The sequence below is a fragment of the Phoenix dactylifera genome, chromosome 2 (assembly GCF_051530095.1).
Source record: "Phoenix dactylifera cultivar Ajwa chromosome 2, Ajwa_hap1_PhDact_Kaust_v1.1, whole genome shotgun sequence".
NCBI classification, from domain to species: Eukaryota; Viridiplantae; Streptophyta; class Magnoliopsida; order Arecales; family Arecaceae; genus Phoenix; species Phoenix dactylifera.
In genome coordinates this window covers 8772654-8794759 of record NC_143191.1, presented here as the reverse complement: position 1 = coordinate 8794759, position 22106 = coordinate 8772654, and the positions used below count along the sequence as shown (strand labels likewise).

The 22106-nt window shown below is 36.8% G+C and overlaps 1 protein-coding gene across 4 annotated transcripts; it reads left to right on the top strand.

The window, feature by feature from the left end:
* Nucleotides 1-237: 237 nt before the first annotated feature.
* SCL28 (SC35-like splicing factor 28) lies at nt 238-21390 on the top strand. Of its 4 annotated transcripts, XR_604702.6 has the most exons (9): nt 238-495; nt 4239-4316; nt 11483-11647; nt 11762-11829; nt 11995-12034; nt 19923-20084; nt 20202-20517; nt 20815-20964; nt 21049-21390. XR_604702.6 is itself a non-coding variant. In XM_008796876.6 (7 exons), the coding sequence occupies exons 1-7, from the start codon at nt 314-316 to the stop codon at nt 21053-21055; spliced, it is 690 nt and encodes a 229-aa protein (XP_008795098.1). In that variant the 5' UTR covers nt 239-313; the 3' UTR covers nt 21056-21390. The 4 variants fall into 4 exon arrangements, 1 of the variants encoding a protein (XP_008795098.1); XR_604701.6 differs by having other exon boundaries at nt 19923-20517; XR_015975052.2 differs by having other exon boundaries at nt 19923-20964.
* Nucleotides 21391-22106: the final 716 nt, after the last annotated feature.

Genomic DNA, 22106 nt, shown 5'->3' with positions numbered 1-22106 from the left:
GGGTTATATATGACTTCGGCCTGAGTGGAATGGCTTGTTGGGTCTAACATATTTTTGATGAACCTTATCCAACGCCACACAATCATCTAGTGGGTTGGGTCCCGCCCTAGTGTCAAGACCCAAAGCCAAAACCTGGTCAGGTCGGGGTCAAGCATGCTCCGGTCTTGTGAGACCCGGTCCCCGTCTAATTTTCATCCGTTTCCCTCGCGTTCACAGCAATATATGTGGCCTCTTTGGGCCCCTTTTTCCCCTTACCCGTTCCAAAGCGGTCCTAATCTTCTTCCCTCCTTCGCCTAGGGTTTCTCTCGCTCTCATGGGGAGGTACAGGAGCCCGAGTCGGAGCTATAGCCCACGGCGAGCGAGCCGGAGCCCTCCCCGCCGGAAGCGATACGACGACCCCCGCGACCGGTACCGCGGCGGCCGGGGCTACAGGGACCGCGGCCGCCCCTCTGCGCCCTCCGGCCTCCTCGTCCGAAACATCGCCCTTGACGCAAGGTATTTTTGCCCTCTCTGTCTGTTCTTCTAGGGTTAGGGATTTTCCCCCCATATTCCATACGCTTTCTGCCTGACACCTCTCCCCCCAGGGTTAGGGTCTTATCAAAGTTCTCTTCTTTTACTGTCATAAATCGTGATTCGTTTAATTGATTTGATAAGTAATTCTTTTCTTTAATTATGCGATGATTCTTCGGATCAATTTCATCATATGTTGGGTGTTAGGGTGAGTGTCTTAATAATTGCTGGTTTATGCTTTGTTTCAATGTCTCGTGCGTTTGTCTGGCTTTTGTTTATGGGAGTTTTTTTTTGGCAAAGAGTGCGTAAAGAACGTGTATCGATTATCCAATAGAATATGATCCGTACTTAGAGTTTGAATTTTGAAAGCTACGACTTTCGAGACTGGAGAGAGAAAACAGAGAGGTAGAGTCACAAAACCATATATTATTAATGCGTAATTAGCCTCCAGAAGATGAAAACTACAGCTCAAATGTGTTCTTCCCTGAGTTTTTTCTTTGATGAATTGGGTTAGCGTCATCAAAAGTCTAAATTTTGCAATCTCATGATCTTCTTTTTTATATAAAATTTGGCACCACCAATTAGGATCATATTTGATTTTGCTTTAAAGATAACTGTTTTTCTAATTAACTGTATCTTTGGCATTTAATTAAGACAGGTGCGAGCATGTAAATAGTTGTCAGGAAGAGTTGAATAGGGTTGTTGCTTACTGCTAATTGTGTATGCCTGTGCATTTTCATATTGAGTGATGAGATTTTCATTAAAATGAAGCAAATAGTGTATTATGAATGTCTCTCTGCAGGAGTGCTCAATTAATTTTATTCATATCTTGCTGTCAATGTTGGTTGCTGTCAAAGAAAACAGCTGTGACTTTTCAAAACAAGAAACATTTATGGTAATGCTAGAAATTCTTGGCTATTAGTCAAATGAACTTATAGGTTTTTTTTAAAAAATTATGTGTGCCATGTAAAGGTAGGAAGTCTAAGAAGGTCTCCATAATGGTCCTGCTTCCAAACTGGATTTTTACTCTGGGTGCCGCCCAAAGTTTTCTGCTACAGTAGATGCTGGTTGTAGGTTAGGTGATAGGTGATTGGGTTAGCATCTGCTTCTTTCGATCTTTCCGTTAGTGCCAAAAGAAATCACTTTCCTAATCAGAGGCATTATTTACAAGGAATTAAGGTACTGCCTAGCATCTTCTCTTTTTTTGCCAATTTATATTGTCATGTTTTATTGGTGCCTTCTCAAAATCAGATTCATTCTCTCACTTTAAGGGGAAGTAGAGGTCTCATTATTAGCTCAAGTGAATCTTATTGTCATGGAGGATGAAATTTTGGAGTGTCCTTTTTCGTTTATTTCATCTTCTAAATAGAAACAGAATATGGGTGCATTGATGTTTCTTGAAAGAAGTCATCTTATGACTTTTAAAGTGAAAAATATCCTTTTATGAAAATACAATTGTTTAGTAATAATGTCATTTGAGAAGTGCTTATCAAAAAAACACAAGTCAAAAATTGTCATTTAGGAGAAGCTAGAAAAGTAGCTTATGGCTTCTACTCTTGTGATCTAACTCTTTGTATTTTAAATGGAGTATTGCTATTGATCACCCTTCAGATCGCTGCTCAGGTCATTGGGCTAACAGGGCGTTGCAGTTGGGGATTGGTTTGGTACACAGGCGGGTTAGTGTTGTTAGTCAGGCCCCGCTTGCTGCTCAGCCATTCACCGACTTCCACATTGGACTAGTGAACTGGCTGGTGATCTGGCAAAAGATCTTTAATATTTTCTTTTTAACTCATCTGTAGAAGCACAATTTTCATATTTTCCTTGTTTCATTGAAAGCATTTTTAGGTTTAGTAAGATATGAAGTTTACCTAAATCTAATCTAGATTAAGCCCAAACCTAAATTAACCTGAAGATAACCCAAGTTTGACAAGTTCTGCAATTTGCGAATATGAGACACCAAATGCATGAAGTTCTTTATATTTTCATAACTTATAATGAAGTACTTCTGGAGAATGGCTTTTTAAAAGAGACATTGCTGAACATGCTCTTCAGACTTAAATCAGTTATCCTATAAAAGGGAAAACTTTGGATTTCATTGCACCGTACATTGATTTAGTAGTAAAAACTTTGTCATGTGGAATTTCGGGTTCACTTGAATTTGTTTTGCTTTCAATGTTGTAATTTCTCACTTATTGCTTTTCACTATATTAATGGAAAATTTTGTTTCCTTTTTTGCATGGTTGAAAAACTATTCTTGTCTTCAGTGTCCTCTTTATGGCCGATTCTTAGGGGGTAAGAAACTTAGTTGGGAATCTGTATTTTTCTGAGAAAGTGTTTCCCACATTTAGAGAGGAATAATTTACCCATGTTCTTTTTTGCATTGGAAAGTGGCTCCGGAATATGTTACCCATGTTATTTTGCATTACTGCTTTTCTAGGTAAGTTGCTAATATCTATCCTTATTTTCCATAATACCCTTTGTCTATATATATATATTATATATTTAAAATAATATATAAATATTATTAGACATTATTATTATAATATATTATTTTATTATAGTATATGATAAGAATATTATATATATTATGCATATATAATATATATAATATTATATTATATTACCATATATAATATATATAATTTTAGTTATATATTATATGTAATTTTATGTTATATATTATATATAATATTATGTTATATATTGTATATAATATTATATAACATAATATAATATATATTATACATAGAATATTGTATATAATATATATTATATATAATATACATATTATATTATATTATATTATATTATCATATAATAATAACATAACATAATTTTAGGGTTTGGGGTATTTTAGGAACAAAATAAAAAGGTTATTTTACTTTAAGAAAAATAACTTACCTCCCAAGTGGGTAAGCCTTTTCGCCCATTTCATGGATAAATGCTGTCCATGGGAAAATAACTTAGCAACGTAGAGTAGCATGAGAACATGGGTAAGTCGGTCAATGAGAAAGTTGACCAACTTTCTCAATGATATTTACCCACCAAAGAATGGGCCCTTAGCATTTTTACTATGCTAGTGGAGAAAAAGGAAAAGCTATGATGAATTTTTATCACTAGGAGAAAGCAAAGTTAGTTTTATTACATTCAAGAATTAGTGTTGGACCCTTCATCTTCAACCTCCATAAATTCTGATACAACCTAGATCCCCGTACAATCAGCTGAATTATGGATTTTATCCTTGTAATTGTTATTTCTCAAGTTATTTGAATTTTGGCTGCATTTGCAAACAAGCTTCTATATATAGCAATATTTACAAAACTGTAGTCTATTTGCAATTTGCTGTAATTGGTTTGTCTTTAGTGATTCATTCAGTTGTCTGGCACTTCACCATTCTAGTTAATCAAGTTTGATGCACAATATATCCTTATGGTATCAATTAAAAGAAATGTCAATTACAAAATGTTTCAACTAGAACATGTCTTGCTGCAACATCTGTACTATTTTAGATGGCATTCTGCTTTTATTAAACTATTTAACTTTTTAAGTCTTCTTGTTGAAGTCCATGTCAATTTAAAGCTTACTAATTTTAAAATGAAAATTATGATTTGAGAGTGGTGAATATTCTGTTCTCTGTTAGTTTCTGTTATTTTTGTCACTGGTTGCTGTTTCACATCCAGCTTATCTTTAATATATTAATGCGATTTTGTTTTAATTTCTATATGTAGGCCGGAGGATCTACGCATTCCATTTGAACGGTTTGGCCCTGTGAAGGATGTATACCTTCCAAAGAATTATTACACTGGGTATGCATTGTTTTTGTTTACACTGATAATCTTTTCTGCTGCTACAAGTCCGAAAGTTTGATCTGGTTATTATCTTGATTTTATTCAGTTATTTATCCAGTTCATTCATTGCTTACTATAGAAATATTCGAGGGCCTGTTTGGTATTCTTGTTTTTTTTTTCTGATTTTGTTTCCCTACTATTAAGTGTAATATAGATGGGGATTGATGTTGGAGATGACATTTGCGTGGAACTTCTGCCAGTCCCTTGCTTTTATTTTCACTTTTTTTTGAAAGTAATGAATCTTTGATGCCAAAATTTCTTAAAAGTTTTTTCAAAGAATTTAAAAAAGGGTTTCATCTTACATTCTTGTTCAGTCTAGTTCAATTATCTTGTTGGATTTTTTTTGAAAACATAAACAGAAAATAAAAGCAGTACAAAATGGGCCCTGAGTATTTCAGTTGTAAATCACATTCTCTATGTTCTGTCAATGGCCAATTCCATATGCTTGATATCCTATCTTGTTCATGGCAACCATTACATGTGGCTTTTAGCAATCATATCCTTCGGGTTTTTACATTCTAATCAAGAAGACTGCAAGGCTCTCTATGTTGTAGTTTTTCTGGCCTGCACGGTGATGCTCTTTGCTTTAGGTGTCATGATGGTTCTCTTAGGAAATTCTGTCATGTTTTTAATTAGAACTAGTCATCCGGACATATGATGCACATTGAAAAAGAGCTAATAAAAATAGAATATGATTGGAAATTGTTAAATTAAATTAAGCATAAATAGATACAAGATAAAAAGTCTAAGATATAAGATTATAAATAATAATTAGGGCACATGAAATGTACATATCCAAAAAACTAATAAACAGAATAAGGATAATTCCTTGAATTATTGCAAATGAGCGTAAATAGAAATAGATAAATTGATGCACAAGAGAGGGGGTAGGAAGGGGAAGGGGGGGAGGAGAGATGTTGAGGGAGGCAATGTCATTTTTCCCCGAACGTAAATTTGGTTGAGGAAGGAGAGAGAGAGAGAGATGGGCAGGAAAGATTTTTTTTGAAAGACTCCAATTAAGTCTCTATCTGATAAGCACTCTTAGATGAAGATAAATAATTTAAAACTAATTTAGTTTTGAAGTGTACATGTAAGAAAGAAATATTTGGGAACCCAAGTTGTATTTCCTCTCAATGATTACTAGGGTATTTTGGCTGCAAAATTTGATATACAGAATCCATCAGAGATAGTCCAAGATTTGAAAGTCCTTTTTTTTTACATAAGTACAGAATCTATAGATATTTGGTTTTGAGTTACTGGAATTCGAACATATAATTACTTCATGATTGATTTTTTCTTCACAAGTTTTATAGAATTCAGTCAAACAAAATAAAGTACAGAGCATGAGATTGAACAACAAAACAGTGACTTCATCCAGGCAGTTAAAGGAAATATTAACAGGTGGGTCATAGGAAAAGACTATATCATTGCTAACTGCATGGTAGCTAACCTAGCAAATGTATATTTCCCAAAACAACAAGCTGAGGTTGTCCTCAAACTCTTTTAATGCCAGGAAAGTGTTGTCAGAAAAATAGACTACATGAATACTGATTGTCTATTTTTTTGGACTAACTATATTAATTAAAAACTTCTACTGTATGTCAATTAATCCTTCACTCTTTGAAAAAGAAAAGCAGAATATCGAATCTCTGTAGAATATAGCTTCTTGTATTCATATCCCTTGGGTGGGATAATCCCAAGTTAGCATCATATCCTAGATAGATAAACAAACTGAAGTTATGTTCATAGGGTTAATGAGTTATAAAACTCTTCTAGGGACAATTTATACATTGTTAAGAGTACAAAAGAAATGTGCCACTACAATCTATTAGTTATATATTTCTTTTGTACTCTTAACAATTTATACATTGTTAAGAGTACAAAAGAAATGTGCCACTACAATCTATTAGTTATATATTTATACGCAAACATCTCCGCCCCTACCCACCTTGCTTCTCATAATATGATGAGGGTGGAGCGTTAAGGAAGTAAAAAATCCAATAATTTGGCATGCCTTCTAGCTTGAGATGCCCTATCTAGTCTGTTGAGGAGAGAGGAAGGAAGAAAAGCCTTTCTACATTGTGATGTGCTAGCAAAATTGTGCTTGACTAACTTAAATATGTTGAAGATTTTGTTTTTCTTTTCTTTCTAGAATTTTCCTTTGGTGTGTAATGTGACAACTTTGCTTGTTACTGCATTTCATGTCTCAATTCAATATATCCAGAGATTCTATTACTAAGTAAATCAAGGTCACCGAGTCCGGTAGGCGTATCGGTCGCCTACCGGACCCGTACGGTTCCGATTCGTTCCGGAACCGGCCGGTACGAACCGGCCAGCTTTTCTCCACTAGAGCCGGGGAAGAAGAAGAGGAGAGAGAGTGCAGGGACGAGAGGGAGGGAGAAAACCTGTGGCCGCTATCAGAGAGCTGCGGAGGGGTGGCGCAGGCTGGGGGGGCGGCACCCCATTTGCCGACTTTACTTAAAATCTCCAAATTAAAAAGCCGTGGCTGCGCCCTCCGCCGTGCCCTCGCGGGTTCCCTTGCCCCCCGCGGGCTCTGCCGCCCCCCGGTCTTCGCTGCCCCTCCGCGGCTCTGATGGCGACCACAGGTTTTCTCCCTTCCTTTCTTCCCCGCGCTCTCTCTCCTTCTCTTCGTCTTCTTCGTCTTCGGCACAGAATCGACCCGTACCGATTTTCACTGCTCCGGCGTACCGGTTACAGGCCGGACCGGTTCGAACCGGCCGGTACGGTTTGGTTCGTCAGACCTTGAAGTAAATACTTTTACTGTAACTGCTCTTCCATCAATCTAAACTCATTAGGTTTTCATGAGCCAGCTTTTACATTAGTTGCAGTTGAAAGCATGGACTGCCGAATTGGGCCGAATCGCCCGAGGTCGGCTTGCAATTTGCCCGGTTCGGCCTATTGCAAGCCGACCCGGTAGGAAACCGTGTCGATTCGGCATTTGCATTTGGTTCGGCCTGTACCAAGCTGATCCAGTGAAAAATCGGGTTGATTCGGCATTTGCTTTTGGTTTTAGTTCCGACTGGATTGAAAGCATGGATTGCCAAACCTGGCTGAATCGCCCAGTTCGGCCTGTGCCGAGTCGACTTAGTGGGAAATCGGGTCGATTTGGCATTTGCATTCGGTTCTAGCCCGAAATTGGTCTCGAACCGACCGGAATGGGCCCGGAACCGATTCGAATTGGACGTTACTGGTGCCAACTGGCCTGAAACCGGTCAGAACTGTTTAGAACTGGCTGTTTCCGTTCAAACTCGGTGCAAACTGGCCGGTTCTAGGCATGAACTGCCAAATCAAGTGCAGCAAACAGTGGAGACAGCCCAAACCATCACTTGGTATATTTATAACCATACGTGGGTTCTTTCATTGATGAGGAGGTATGCAGAAAGCGTGAGAGCAGGAGTCACAGTTTACTACCAACTACGTTGCAATTGATAGTCTTTTTGAGAAGAAAGCAGTCGTACGTTAGATGTTTATCAGTTCCGAGTGGCAAGAAAGTAGATATACGAAGGCCAACACTGAAGAGAGTATTGTCGAGGACTTGGTGACGAGGCAGACATTCTGACAGTGGGCCACTGCAATGTTGAAGGCTATCAGGCCATTGTATGAAGTACTTTGGTTTGTGGGCAACGATAGGTACTCTTAGATGGGCTTTCTGTATCATAGATGAAAAGGGCAACATGATCTGATGCATGTCCAAGAGTACATCGACATCATTGAGCAGTGAGGGGACTACCAGATGGGTAGATTTGCATTTAACAGATAAGCAAGAATATTAAAATTAGACTGCTTCTGTACTTGTACAATTTTACTAAGATAACAACGAACTCTATCTGCACCATACTATCTAAACCCTCAGTTTCAGTCCATCATAGCTGGAATCGATATGTATGATGAACTTCTGGCCGTCCGTATAATGTAATTTACAAGATGGAGCCTGATCCATAAGTCGCGATTCTATGCGTAGAAAAGGTAAGTTAAGTGACATGTGTAAGTTAACTGGTATTCTTTATTAGCAACATAGTATGAGACAATTCTTTTTCACAGATCAAAATATTTAGAGAAGACATCGACAGCTTTGGAGTTTTAGCAGCTGTCGTAAGTAAAAAAAGTATGAATTCTGGTATATTGCAAATCAAGAGGACATTTACTTAGCATTAGATGGTTATTAATATAGTATTATCTTATATGTAATTTTCGTCAATGTTTTTGTAGCTGAATGATGGATTTATTTTGGATTGTCCGCGAAAAATCTTAAGCAATTAGCTATCCGGATTTTCTTTCAGACAAACTTCTCGAGTGGCTATGAGCGCAACTGGTCTACCTTTGCCCTCATCCACAAGTAGAGAAACCGTTTGACACAGAAGCGCCTCAACGATCTTGTATATATGTTCACTATAATCGGAGGTTGAGGCTGAAGTGCATTGAGCATGAAGTGAAGCTAAAGTACATAGATCCGATCCATAGTGTTTCGTTGATGATGAGAATGATCCTATGATCGAATGGCTTGTAGGCCAGCAGCAGGAGCCCGTAGCTTTTTGAGCGAGAATCGCCTACACGACTGGCCAGTCTTGTAGCTCGTGAGGCTAGGGTCGATGCAGGGCAATGGGCTGAGAGTAATATTCTATGCATCTTTTCGGCTGATCAGCCATAGCTATAGGAGAACCGGTCACCACATGACTCCTTGTCCAAGACATCCTCTCAGAGATATGATTGAGAGATATTTAGATGAGGCCACTATGCTATCCGGTCGACTCGGTCAGGAGGGCGATATATATCCTCCTAGCATAGCCAGAGGGGCACGAAGGGTGAGAAGGCAGCTGTTCAGCATACTAAAAAAACAAAAGGCACCTGCAATCGCAATGGAGTGTTGAGGAGTCAGTTCGCTGAGATTCAGAAACTAGGAGCAGTGGCTTTGGTGGTCATAGATCTGCTAGTCAGAAAAAAAGTGGAGGACAGAAGATCACCGTTTATGAGACAATCGCAGGATGGTTTTCGATTCACCGGTGAGTCTCAGTTTATGCATGCTACATAGGATAGGGACCACGGTGCACTATATGGTAGAGCTCGCGATGATACAATTGCATATAGGAGACAGGCTCTTCGAGGTCATCAGGAGGACACGATGCAGCTGCAGATGATCTCGCACGTGGAGTAGAATCCATAGACGTATTAGATTGTGAGTCGTATGCTGGATTCTATTCTTCGTAGCCACATGCAGTCTATGACCCATACGAATGCGAATATGGATATGGTGCGTTTGAGGCATCTTTCGGTGGCTACTATTTTATGTAGCCCGGGGCATCTTACGTGTTGGATTTTGTTGCCGGCTTATTTAGATGGGCTCCTTCACGGCCGTTTTATTAGCTAGTTTATCAGCTAGAGGACGTCTCTGAGAGCCAGAGCTTTAGCAAGAGATCTGAGAGTGCCTATAATTCGGAGCACGTTTCTTATGGAATGAACATACAAGACTACAAAGCCGCTTGGTTAGAGGGGTGGGTTGATATGCCTTCTGACTATACTGATGATCTGGATATCTATGAGAGGCATTACTACTTGATCCGATTTTAGATATCGGTATGTAGGTTGTACTTTTAATGTATGTAATTGATTGTATTATTTTATAATTTTTACGTTATTAGATTTGAGGATATTTTATATTGTTTCTTGTAGTATGCAACATCTCACTAATCATTTTATGATATGTATCATTTTAAAACAATAAGATGCATTATTTAGGTTAAACCCGGATCATATAAACATAAAAAGAATCAAAAAACATCAAATTAGATTTAAAATCATTGAAGAAGTTCAAAAAGAGTGATGACCAATTAAATTAACTTGAAAACTCCACAAAAAAAAATTGAGCATGCCAATACAGAATCGACACACCCTAATCGTACTGTGTCGGCACGGTTCCGAGTTTGGTACCGTACGAAACCGTCTGCCGACCAGTACGAGTCTCGGTACTGGTTCAATATAGTGTCGTTATAAAAACATTCAATAACTATGAAATGATCCAAATTTTAAAGACTTGATGATCATGACTACTATATATTCTTCTTGCATGGCTAATATTTGATAGCTGGAATAAGTTTGTGATGTATGATCAATTCTTTTTTATGTGGTTATTCATGTCCAAGGGCTGAAAGATCACAAGTTGTGTTTCTTTTGGTCAGGCTGGATATATACTCTTTTGTGTTGGGTTTGGTTTTTTCCTCTGTTGTTGGGGGGTGGGCAGTGTACCATGTCAACATTTGGCATGTATTGATGAAGAAAGACGAGGTAAATTGCTGAAAAGTACAAAATTGATGCTCCATGATATGCCACAATAGCCTTTTTCTCTTTCTGATCTATTATCTAGATTATATTTAATTGTTTTCTAGTGAGTATACAACTTGTACTGAAGAATGAAGATGGCTTTGGCTCATGGAAACAAATGTATCATACTAAAACAGCAAAGAGGCAAGTTGATTTCTGATAAAGAAATAGTAAACACGTGTCTGGCCAAAGCACATTCTGATAAAGGAAATTTTTTGCAAACTAACTTGAATTGGTGCAAAATTAAGCCAAACAACAATCTACCAAAAAACCAAAAGACAATAAAATAAACTAAAAAATAATGGTTTTGATTGGGGCAAGGAGAGATAGGAAGTTGGAACCCGCTTGAATAATTGCATTTATGTCTGCTTTGCATAGTTTTAATTTGTTTTGGCTTGTACCATAGCCTATGACTGTAATATGCTATGATAAGGCTGATATGGGTGAGTACATAAAGCTACTGGCAGAAACTAATACATTTACCTTGCGTCATGCCATGAACATGCAGTAATATATGTGCATTCCAGATGAATTGACACTTATATTCATATCATGAGTTCAATGTGAATTTATTCTGTCGTGGAGTGCATGATCGCTCATATACAGTGGCCACTTCCATGGAAACTAAATTTTGGATTTATGTGAACTTATTGGTTGCTTATATATATTGTGTCCGCTTACAATAAGTTAGTTTTTTGATGTTATTTCCATACTTGTAATGGTTGAAATATGTGATTGCACAGTTTGAGGATCTTGATGATTTACTCTTCTGGAGACAATTCTTGCAGGGAGCCACGGGGCTTTGGGTTTGTGAAGTTTCGTTATGCTGAAGATGCAGCAGCAGCCAAGCAGCAGATGAATCATCAGATTATAGGCGGACGTGAGATTTCAATCGTTTTTGCTGAAGAAAATAGAAAAACTCCACAAGAAATGCGCACGAGTGCAAGGATAAGGTGTTCTCTTTTTCCCGTTTCATGACATCATTGTTTTTGATTCAACAAGGTTTCATATCTGTTGAGTGAGTTTTTGATTAACTATAAATTTTTCTTGATATCTTGATTGTGCAGTGAAAGATACGTGGGAGGCAGCTACAGAAGGCGATCTCCACCTAGATCTCCCAGGCATCGATACCGTTGTCAGTATTTGAGGGCTTCAGATTATTTAGCACTGTTACCACAAATATCCACCTATATTTTATTGTTTGTTTTTGTGCATTTAGCTTAATTGTAATTCCTAATTTTGCCAACTGATTTATACTTCTTTCTTGGATATATGTTTATTTAATCTTTTTCCTTGGCAGCATATTCACGCTCCCCCTCTCCTCCCAGGCGTGACTCAAGGTTTGAATTTATGTTCTGTTTGTATTTGATTTGTCATCCAGGTTTTGAGTGGATGTTTGTTTATACTCCACATATAGTAATCAATGTTGTAATTTCTTTTTTGTTTTTATTTTTTATTGCTAGTGCTGTTGCATGTCTCTTGCTACTTTCTTGGTATTGCTTGAGGTTAAACTTGGGAGCTACATACTCTTTGAATTGCTTTGTTACTTAGAATTTTATATTTTGTTGATTTATAACTTATACTTCAAGTTGCTATTCAGTGTCTAGTGCAGGTTCTCTGATGTCTATGCCTGCAAGATTCTCATTTTTGTCCTATTCTTGTTCTTATTAGTTCTGATAGCTTTGCACAAAATCATAATGCTGAGCCATTAATGAAGTTTAGTTATTTTTATGCAAGTGAAAGACAGGTAGTCTTATGCTTTAATTGCTCCTTCAGTTGGCTAAGAACCATTTATTTCTTTTTTCCTGAGATGTAGTAAAATATGCATGCAATTATTATCTGGAATGGTTGCTTCGTACTTGCTTTAAATTGCTGTTGCATGTTGCCGGCACTTTGACCTTATCTGAATTTCGAGCCTTGCTGCTCGAGCCATGTCTTCTTTTGTTGAAGAAGCTCATTGCATTTGGCAGTGGCCACCATCATTGAAGGTATAAACAGAAGAAGCACTCCTGTGTTAGATCTTTGGCTCTGGTACCAATTGTTGTGATAATATCATCAATCAGACATTTAATATCTGGATTTTATTATCAGAGCTGATGTTATTAATGTTAATGCTGAAATTTTTGCTGGTGTGGAATTTTATTGCTTCTTGTGAGCCAGTGGATGAACCCTAAGTTAATAAAGATGGTAGAAGAACAAAGACATAGGGCGTATTAAGAAGACAAGTGGCAGAAATTGTCACTGACCATCAAATCTGAAGTCACACACTCCTGTTTTCCTTGTATGAACATTGAATATGCAAGATGGTCTCAAGGCACTTGATAGACAATATTTGAAAGAAAAACCTGGAAAAGAATTTGGAAGAAACCCGCAGGGATAGAGAACGGAAGCAGTGGAGGTGAGTGACCAACACTGCTTCCTTCTGTTTTTCTTTCTTCTTCCTTTGGTTCTTTTTGTTTCCTTTTCTCTTCTCCCTTTCATTTCCTTTTTCTTGGTTCCTCAAGAGATTTAGACATCCCTACCTTGTTTAAAGGACAAAACGGGTTGGTGGCTGATCTCATTCAATTCTTCCTGAGGAGGTCACAGGAAAAGGACTAGGGTGAGTCGAATCAATCCTTCTATATTCTAGACCCTTGATTTAAGCTAATAATCTTATCAAAAGGGCAAAATAAGATTAACGAATTCGCAGAAACCTTCTACCCTTCAAAACAGGTCAATTTGGAATTATTTTTTGGTTCTTTGCTGCCAAATTTGACCCCTTTTTGGTTCCACAAGTGTGATCCATGATCTAGATTCTATCATATTATGTTAGATTTTTGTTTCCCTAAGTGTTCTATGATGTTGTGTATCTGGTCTCCTTGCTTACATGTATCTGCACATTTATTTGGTGGCTGAGTGGACAAATATTATCAGATCTGCTGTCTCTATGGATCAAGTCATCTATTAATTGGATTACGAGGAATAACAACTAGAATTGTGCTATCTCATCTTTCATTGCATTCCACGCTATTTTCATTTTTTTTAACTTAGTCAAAGGAGTTTGGTAATTGGAGCTTTTGTATATCTGATCATCTTCTTGAACATCTTTTAAAGCTTTCTGCATACCATTTCACATATTGACATTTTGAAATCTTAGATTTAAATCTCAATTCGACCTGGATAGTGAGGCATTATAAACTCCTTCATTTCGTACATAGTACGAGTCACAAGATATGATTAAGCAAGCCTGTTTATGAATCCAAATATTTGTTGTCATGGAGCATGATAAAAAATGATTTATCATAGTTCTACCTATTTTTTGATTTATTTCCTCTGGAACAATCACCATAACGTTCTTTTAATTTTGATCTACAACATATTAGCGGCAATCATAACATTCAATATGTATTCCTGAGTAGTCTAAATTTTCAACAATTCAAGCGCTTTGTTTTGTTAAGTTTAATGCTATCATTTATCCAGATTTGTCAAGATTTGTGTTTCTTTTTGTTGTCAATATGAATAATGAAGATCAATTTTTTGTCAGAATTTGAGATAATGCAATGGATGAACCAGGGGTATTGAGTCCATGCATGGCGGATTCACAATCCTGTGCCTTGAGTTATTTGACTTTATTTGTCCCTTGCCTAGCTAAAGTGTTCTCTTTTTTTTAATGTTCATCATTATTGTATTTATTTTTCTATCTATTTGAGATCAACAAATTGGACATAGAATGCCAATAATCAAAATGTTGAAAAAGAAGTGATTGACTATGGTCGTGTTTGGTGTTGCTTGAGAAAGTCCTTTTCTAACTCTTAAAGTAAAAAGGTACTTCCTGAAAATATTGTGTTTGGTAATATCACGTGGGAAGTGTTTCAACAAGAAATCAAAAAGGTCCTTTTATAGGAACTTTGAAAAACTAGCTTCTAGATTCTTCGTTTGAGAGATTGCTTCTTGTCTTTCAAATATGGTAAGCTCTTCCACGAAAGTACTTTTACAATTGTGATTACCAAACACCAAATTCATGAAAAAGTACTTTTTATTTAACAAATCTAATAAATGTGATTTTAGAGAATGACTTCTTAAAAAGCATAAGCAACACCAAACATGTCCTATGACATGTTCGGTTAGAAAATCCTTTTGTCTTTAAATATTTCAAATGTTTTAAATTGTTAATATTTCTGATTGTTGGTGATTGAACTTAATTCTGTGTTGCTCCTCTATCCAGAACTATATGGTGCCCAATGTTAATGCTTTTCAATAATTTCTAGAACAACCTAGATTGCTGACCCGTTTAAGCTTTTGTCTAAGTCTAAATGATGATTTTGAAGAATAATTTTTTTGTAAGCATACTTCCTCTATGTAGATTTATGGTGAAGCCTAATGTAGATTTGTGATGTGTCGTGTATGGTTAGCTTCCTGAGAACTGTAAGGGAGAATTGTGGGTGTTCTTGCATATTTCATCTTCTTGCCTTCAAATCTTTATATTCTTGGGAATGGTGGGTGTTTTTCCTTCCCCTTCTCCAGTTCGTCTGCATACTTGCTTTCTTCCCTTTCTTGATATATATTTTCTTCAAAGTGTTCACAGTTTCTTTCATAATTTTCTTGTTTCATCTGCATATTCTGTTGTTCAGATCCAATATTTATTTAGGCCTATACGATTTATGTATTCAGCTTTCTTGTCCCCATGGTTGTATGTTTTGCACCTCAGTGGGTGCAGAGAAAGGGCACGACTTGGGATACTTTGCATTTTAATCCTTTTTAAAAATGAAAATTTTGGATTAACAGGAATTTCTTGGGTTAGAGTCGCCCACGGACATAATTGCACACTGAAAGTATCAGTATGATCTTCTTTCTTGTTTTTATATTATTCTTTTCAGTTTCTAATTTGTCCATGACATTCCCTTTGTTATCATCACCATCACCCAAGGCCTTCACCAACTAGGTGTCAGCCCTAAAGCAGAAGTCAAAGTTGAGATGAGTTTGTACAAGGATTGAGCAGATTGTGCAATTGACTTGTCTGATGTCAAGCTCCTAGAAACCTGTGTTAAATTCCTGGCAAGGCTAATTTAGGCAAGAGAGAGGCCTGCCATGAAACTAATGCTCCAAGTTAGTGGGTAGAGAAAACTACCTTACTGTTCATAGTTTAGGCTCATGAAACCAATGAGCAACCACCAAAATTCTACTAGCTTGAAAAGAGCCAGGAGGAGATGGTAACATCGATAAAGGGAGTTTTGTTCATCTTAAAGCACAAACAAGTGAGAAGCCAAATGAAAAACAGTCTCAAAATCTTCTAGTTCATCAAGACCTATTTTGAAAGTATTCTTTTTCATTTTTATTGCAGAACCTAGGAGTCTTGCATGGTGGGCAGCTGCGGTATGCAGATGGATAGGGATCACATGGCACATATATGGTATTCTGGTATACAGGCATATATGTGGTTAGTTTTTTCTCAAAATTTATAAACAAGTAAAATATATTAAAAATAAAAATAACAAAAATAATGGTAATATTTTTTTTGCATAAGTAGTAATATTAATAACAACAACTAACAATAAATACTTGATACTTAGTACATATTATCTAATAGCAATAGTTATAACATAATTAACATGTGAACTTTATTGATACTCCTAAGCTTCCCTACTGAAGTCCACACCAAACGTAACCATTAGCTTGAACATGCTTCATTTGCATGGGGCGACATAAAGTAGGCTACTTATGTGGCCACACAATGCTAAGCAGACTGGATATGTTGCTGCAAAATGCTAAATGGACTGCCTTTCCCGTCCATATATGGTTTGACTACATATATTAAGTGCATATTGGCAATATGGTGCTCTTAGGGGGCCCAATTCTCATGTGCAGTCACATGCACTGCATTCAAAAAATTAGTCATGCTGATGCATATCATCAAGTAAGTTCATAGATAGAAATACCCAGGCCTTCCATTCAATGGTTCTAGGTAGAAGGGACAAAAGTAGTAGACTTGCTAAAATTGTAATTTGGAAACAAGGAGTGATTCAGGAACATGAGTAATATGTGCAGTTACTGATAAACAATATGAATGACTTTTAGTGAATTTGGCTTATGAAATTTGCAGTGAGCGTTTGGAGCTGCCTAAACATTACAAGGACTAAAGGAATTGGCTCAGAAAAATGGTCTAGTAAAGGAGATTGATGTTAGTCGTTTCATCTTGAATTTGTGCCAATCATGGTCTGGCTGATTTTTAGGTGGATTTCTGTACAACTAATTAAAAAATTGGGAAGGTGATTGTTGATTCAAAATTTTTACAAAAGATGAACTAGAACTTTGAATAAAATGATTGTTCTAATTTTGAACATTAAGAAGTCTTCGGAGAAGGATCAGCTTACCAGTCTTTATTGCAAGTGTCCAAAAATCTAGTTTTTAGGAGAAAGGAGATAATCAAGGATCTGCGAAGTGTGGAACAATCTGCTTTTATTATTGAAATACAATTGTTTTAAGAGATTGTTGATACTATTGGAAAGGTCATGCCATTAAGATGTTAAATTCTGTTTGACCTTAACATGGTATAAATTTTTTATAGGATGCTCTGATGCTGCTGATTAGGTTTCTTTAGTAGAAAATTCTTGAAACTATCGGATTTCTGGAGGAATCAAACTGGCCCAATGTTTTATTCCAAACACCTTTATTTGGTTCGTGTTCATTGTATAATTAAAGAATGAAGCGAATGAAGGGACCGGGATAAGGTGTTTCATTATTTCACTTAAGATTCGTTCTGTGCCAAGAATTTCTTACTAGAGTGGTCAATAGAATTTTTCGAGAAGTTAAGGAGGTCTCTTCTTTGGAGGACTTTTGATTAATTATTTATTGTATCCTGATGATGGGCTTATGCATGCACATGGTGATAAAAATAGTGAGGAACTGGTATTCTTTTGCCAGTCATTCTAAGAATGTACTACTACTTAGCACCAAAGGGAAAAAGAATGCACTATTGCTAGGAATGCTTCTCATGTACTACTGAAGGTTATGAGAAGCGTGTTACGAAGCGATGGACATTATCATGAAAGTTAAAACTAAGCAGAATAAGATGCCATGCAGCATTAAGGTGAAAGCAAGGAAAATTAACATGAAAATATGAATAAATACCAACTTACAGACATAGAAGCGATAAGGTAATGAGACAAGAAGGCAGTGGATGTTTTGTTATGGCTTGAGTACCCTATGTATGAGACCTGACCAATATGGAAATGTCAGAATTTGTTAAATATATCTTCTTGGTTCTCTAGACTAATCTCACCAGTTTGGTCTCTGCAGTTATGGAATCTGAAGATCTATAGGGCTGTTTATGTTCAACCAGGGGCTTCCTAATAGTATCTCAGTGAAGCAAGTGCTGAGCTTGGTTGCATAATTTAGGTTGTCTATTTCAGCCTTAATACCTGACACACTTGAAACTTCTGAAGCACGAGGGTATCAATAACCACCAATTATGAAGGGCTTTAAGAGGAAAGATGGGGCTCTAAGCAATAATATAAGATCTTGACTTCTTTTTTCGCTTTTGATGGACCATGGTGAAATGGTCCCAACCTTTATTGGAGGGTTCCGATGCATAAACATATTCAAGATAAACAAGATAAAATTTCCTGAACTATCTGAAATAGGGTGGATATGAAATTTTGGAAACAAGTTGGACTATGTTTAAGCTAAATACTGGCAGAAGCAACACAAGGGCTGCTGATTTATGATCTTATCTACAGATGAATGATCATGACAATGTTACATAGGCATGATATAGGTGTTTTCATGCTCCCCAAAAACCATGCCTCTAAATATCTTCCTTAAAGAGTTCTCAAGAAAATATTCCTCAGAATTTTTTTGAATAAGAAGTGGAACTACTTATAAGGAAAATTTTCTTGAACTGTTCCAAATAATATGCAGCTCCATATGGAATATTGGAAACAAGATAGATTTCCTTGAATTTAGCCACATAGGCAGAGGCAACAGGGAGTCTGCTGCTCTTTTTTTTTTTTGGGTATAGAGGTTGCTACTTTTGTTAACTCATCTACTGATGAAGGATTATGTAAATGTCATTCTCAAAAAGAAAAATGATTATGTAAATGTATGGTCATCATGTTAGTGGGTGTGTGTTTCCCTGAACCCACTCCTTAATGTAACTTGTTTAAGTTTTTTTAAGAACAATTGAAACTACATATAAGCCTGATTCCACCCCAACCCACCATTATTTTATTTCCTGTAGTTTGATTTGTAGAGATCATATAATGGAAGCACCTATTAAGGTCAGAAGTATTTGTAAAATATCATGGCATCTCCTTTGCTTCGATGTCATTGTTGCTATTTTCCATTTTTAGGAAACTGATTCAATGTGTGGAATCAGGACTCTTTGAGATTTTTGATGGGTACATGTAATTAATTAAGGGGAACAAAGAAGATTGCCACAACCAACTTGATCATTTTATAAGGGTTATGTGGATCTAATTTGTTTGTCATGAAGTGAGGATTTATCTGCAACTGTGATTAATTTTTGTTGGGGGTGGGGAGGTGATTAATCTGCAAGAGGAGCAAAGGAGATTGTCACAACCAACATGGTCATTTTATAAGGGATATATAGGTCTAATTTGTTTGTTTTTTAAAATGAGGATTAATCTGCAATGAGGTAGGAAATTTGAAAATATTTTTTCTCATTTTGTAGTAGATCTCATTTTTTGATGCTCACTGTTCACTTCTGATGCTATCTTGAATGACTGAAGTCATGGTTTTTACTTTTTACAGTTCCCATCCATAGTTCTTTACCAGTCATATGAATACTTGTTATATTGTAGTTTATCTTTTTTTTTCTTTTCCATGGCACTAAGCTGCACATGCCTTGAGGGGTTGTACTTTTAACCCTTTTGTGTTACTCCAGATCATGATGATTATCTTTCTCTTCCTGTTGATTTACCTTTTTCTTCAATATATTAGAGTAATGTTGCATCAATTGTTCTTTAAGGAGCAAACACAGTATGGCTCTCTGTTAAGATGAGAAGAAAATATTCTTTTTGTGATTGTGCAGGCTTAGTTGTGACACTTTCTTTTCTACTGCATAAATTGGTTATTTTCATACATTCCTTTGAAAATTAAAAAATGAAAGGATTTATTAGAATATCTGATCAGTTACATGTGTGGGTATTGTTTGATATTTACTTCTTGTTCTCGCTGGATTACATCCTATGCTCCAGGGAATGTGAATGACTGGTGCTGTTGCTCATGCAGATTATTAAAGTGAAAAGAGATCCTAAAGAATCAATGGATTAGTAAAGGCTAAAGAGAAAGTGACCCAAAAGTTATTGGCTTGTTGATTACTTTATTTCAAAGCTATTCAAGAAGTTTTCATTAGTGTTCATCGTCACCAAGAGTAACCACTGAAATCATATGGTTTGTTGGATAAATTATTATCCACATTAACTTTCTATTCTCTTGCCACAAACAAAGAACTTTCTGTTTCATTTTTGCATTCTAAATATTGTTGCTTTGGTTTTGTATACTATCCAGTTAAGAAAGAATGTAGAGCTTAAAAAGCCAAAAGAGAAAGTATCATGTCTCCAGAGAATAAAGCGAAAAGAGAGTATCATGTTCTCCAGAGAATGGGAGCCCGTCAAAAGCCCTCACTGCTAGAGATAGAGCATATTCTTGATGGGGTTCATACTTTTGTTGAAAGTAACAATTATGTTGGCCTATGAAAGTTGAGGCAAAGAGCTGCGAAGTCAGCAGATGCTGTTCAACCAGCAACTACACCATTTTAGAGCTTAATTCAAACATGTTTGGACCAAAGTTTCATAATTATATTCAGAAGTTTGAAATAGTTCAGGTAAAAGTGATGTTTCCAACATTTAGATTCTAACTTAGAGAGATCTGAGAACAGTGAAGTTATCTGTACGCCCAGTTGGCATGTGGGTGCATGTCTGTTTACTAATTTGCTATTTTGAGAATCAACAAAGTCATATGTTGGCCGGTATTTATTTTTTATTGAGTTCTGAGGGAAACAATGTCTTGCCACTGCAGCTATTGTCAGCTCCCTTATCTGACATATTTTTTCTTCAAATCCATTTCCAGCATGGCCTGGTTGTAAATTTTTGTTGATTATTTGCCTCAAATATTAATGCAGGGACCGGGACAGGAGCGCACGTGATGACTATAACTCTCCTCCAAGATCAGCCTCCCCATCCCCTAGGGATGATAGGGACTACAACAGACATCATCGTTCCCCGAGTCCTGAGGATAATTGCCGAAGCCCGTCTAGGTCTCGTTCCTACAGGTGTTTGACTCTGCCTTATTATAATCATTTTCATATCCTACAGTCTTTATACTCCTAACCCTTGACATGTCAACCGTTATGCAGCCCTTGATGATGGAGTGCTGAGTTCTGTCATATGCTTCAGAATCGATAAAAAAGATGTTCTAGTTGACAGGTTATGATATAGATAGCAGGGCAGTCCTTGAACCACTGTCATGTGTTGAGGATGGGGAAATATGGTTTTCTGTTTATTGAAATCATCAACATTCCCACTGTCTTGAATTTTGGGATCAGAAATAGATGTTTGTAATGCTCTTTCGTTATGTTGCTTGCCAGGTTAATTTTGTGTTGACATAAAACTCAGTTTCATCTTTTTCATGGTTCATGGTACATGAATTTGTGGTTTCATTCCGCAAATTGATGCAGAGTGTTCCTTTTTCTTTTTCTTGTGCTTCAATGTGTTCACTGGTGGTTTGCGTGCTACTATGTGGGTATGGTATGGCATGGCGCATTTTATGTTTGGACACTTCAATCTTAGACCTCGCTGCCTTTGATTTATCTTGCTTCTCAGGTGCTGTATGCATTTGCTTTAGTGCCTTGTGTGGATGCTGTTCAAGCAACTTTTGAATGCTAAAAGCATGGATTATATGATGCTTATGGTTGCATTTTGCTTCTTTTTTCACCTTAGAAATGTATGTAACATATAAAAAAGGCTGTACTCCAAAATGAAAAAAAAAAAGCATGTTCTGATAGGGTAAGGGATTAGTTTTCTTGACAGTGAGTTGGAATTCATTCATGAGGTTTGTGGTCAAGCAGTCGCTAATGGCTACATGTAAGAAAGCTTTTTAAATCTTGGTTTTCGAGGTTGAAAGGTCCAGTGGCGTTGTTGTGCCTTATTCTATGTATCCTGTAGTGGCCCGTGCAGCCCTTAATTCAATTTGAATTGTAGCTATACTTGTTCTGGTTTTGCATACCATGTTCTTCTTGGTACATTTGTTGTGCAAGACTGTTGTGCCAAAAATCAAAAATCAAAAATCAAATCACTCTTGGAAGTTGCACAAGAGAAGGGATATATGTATACTCTTTGAAGGGACGGATAATGGATTTATTCAGACACTGGAATAACAATGTCATGACCTGCACCGTTTAGTCTTCTAGCATTT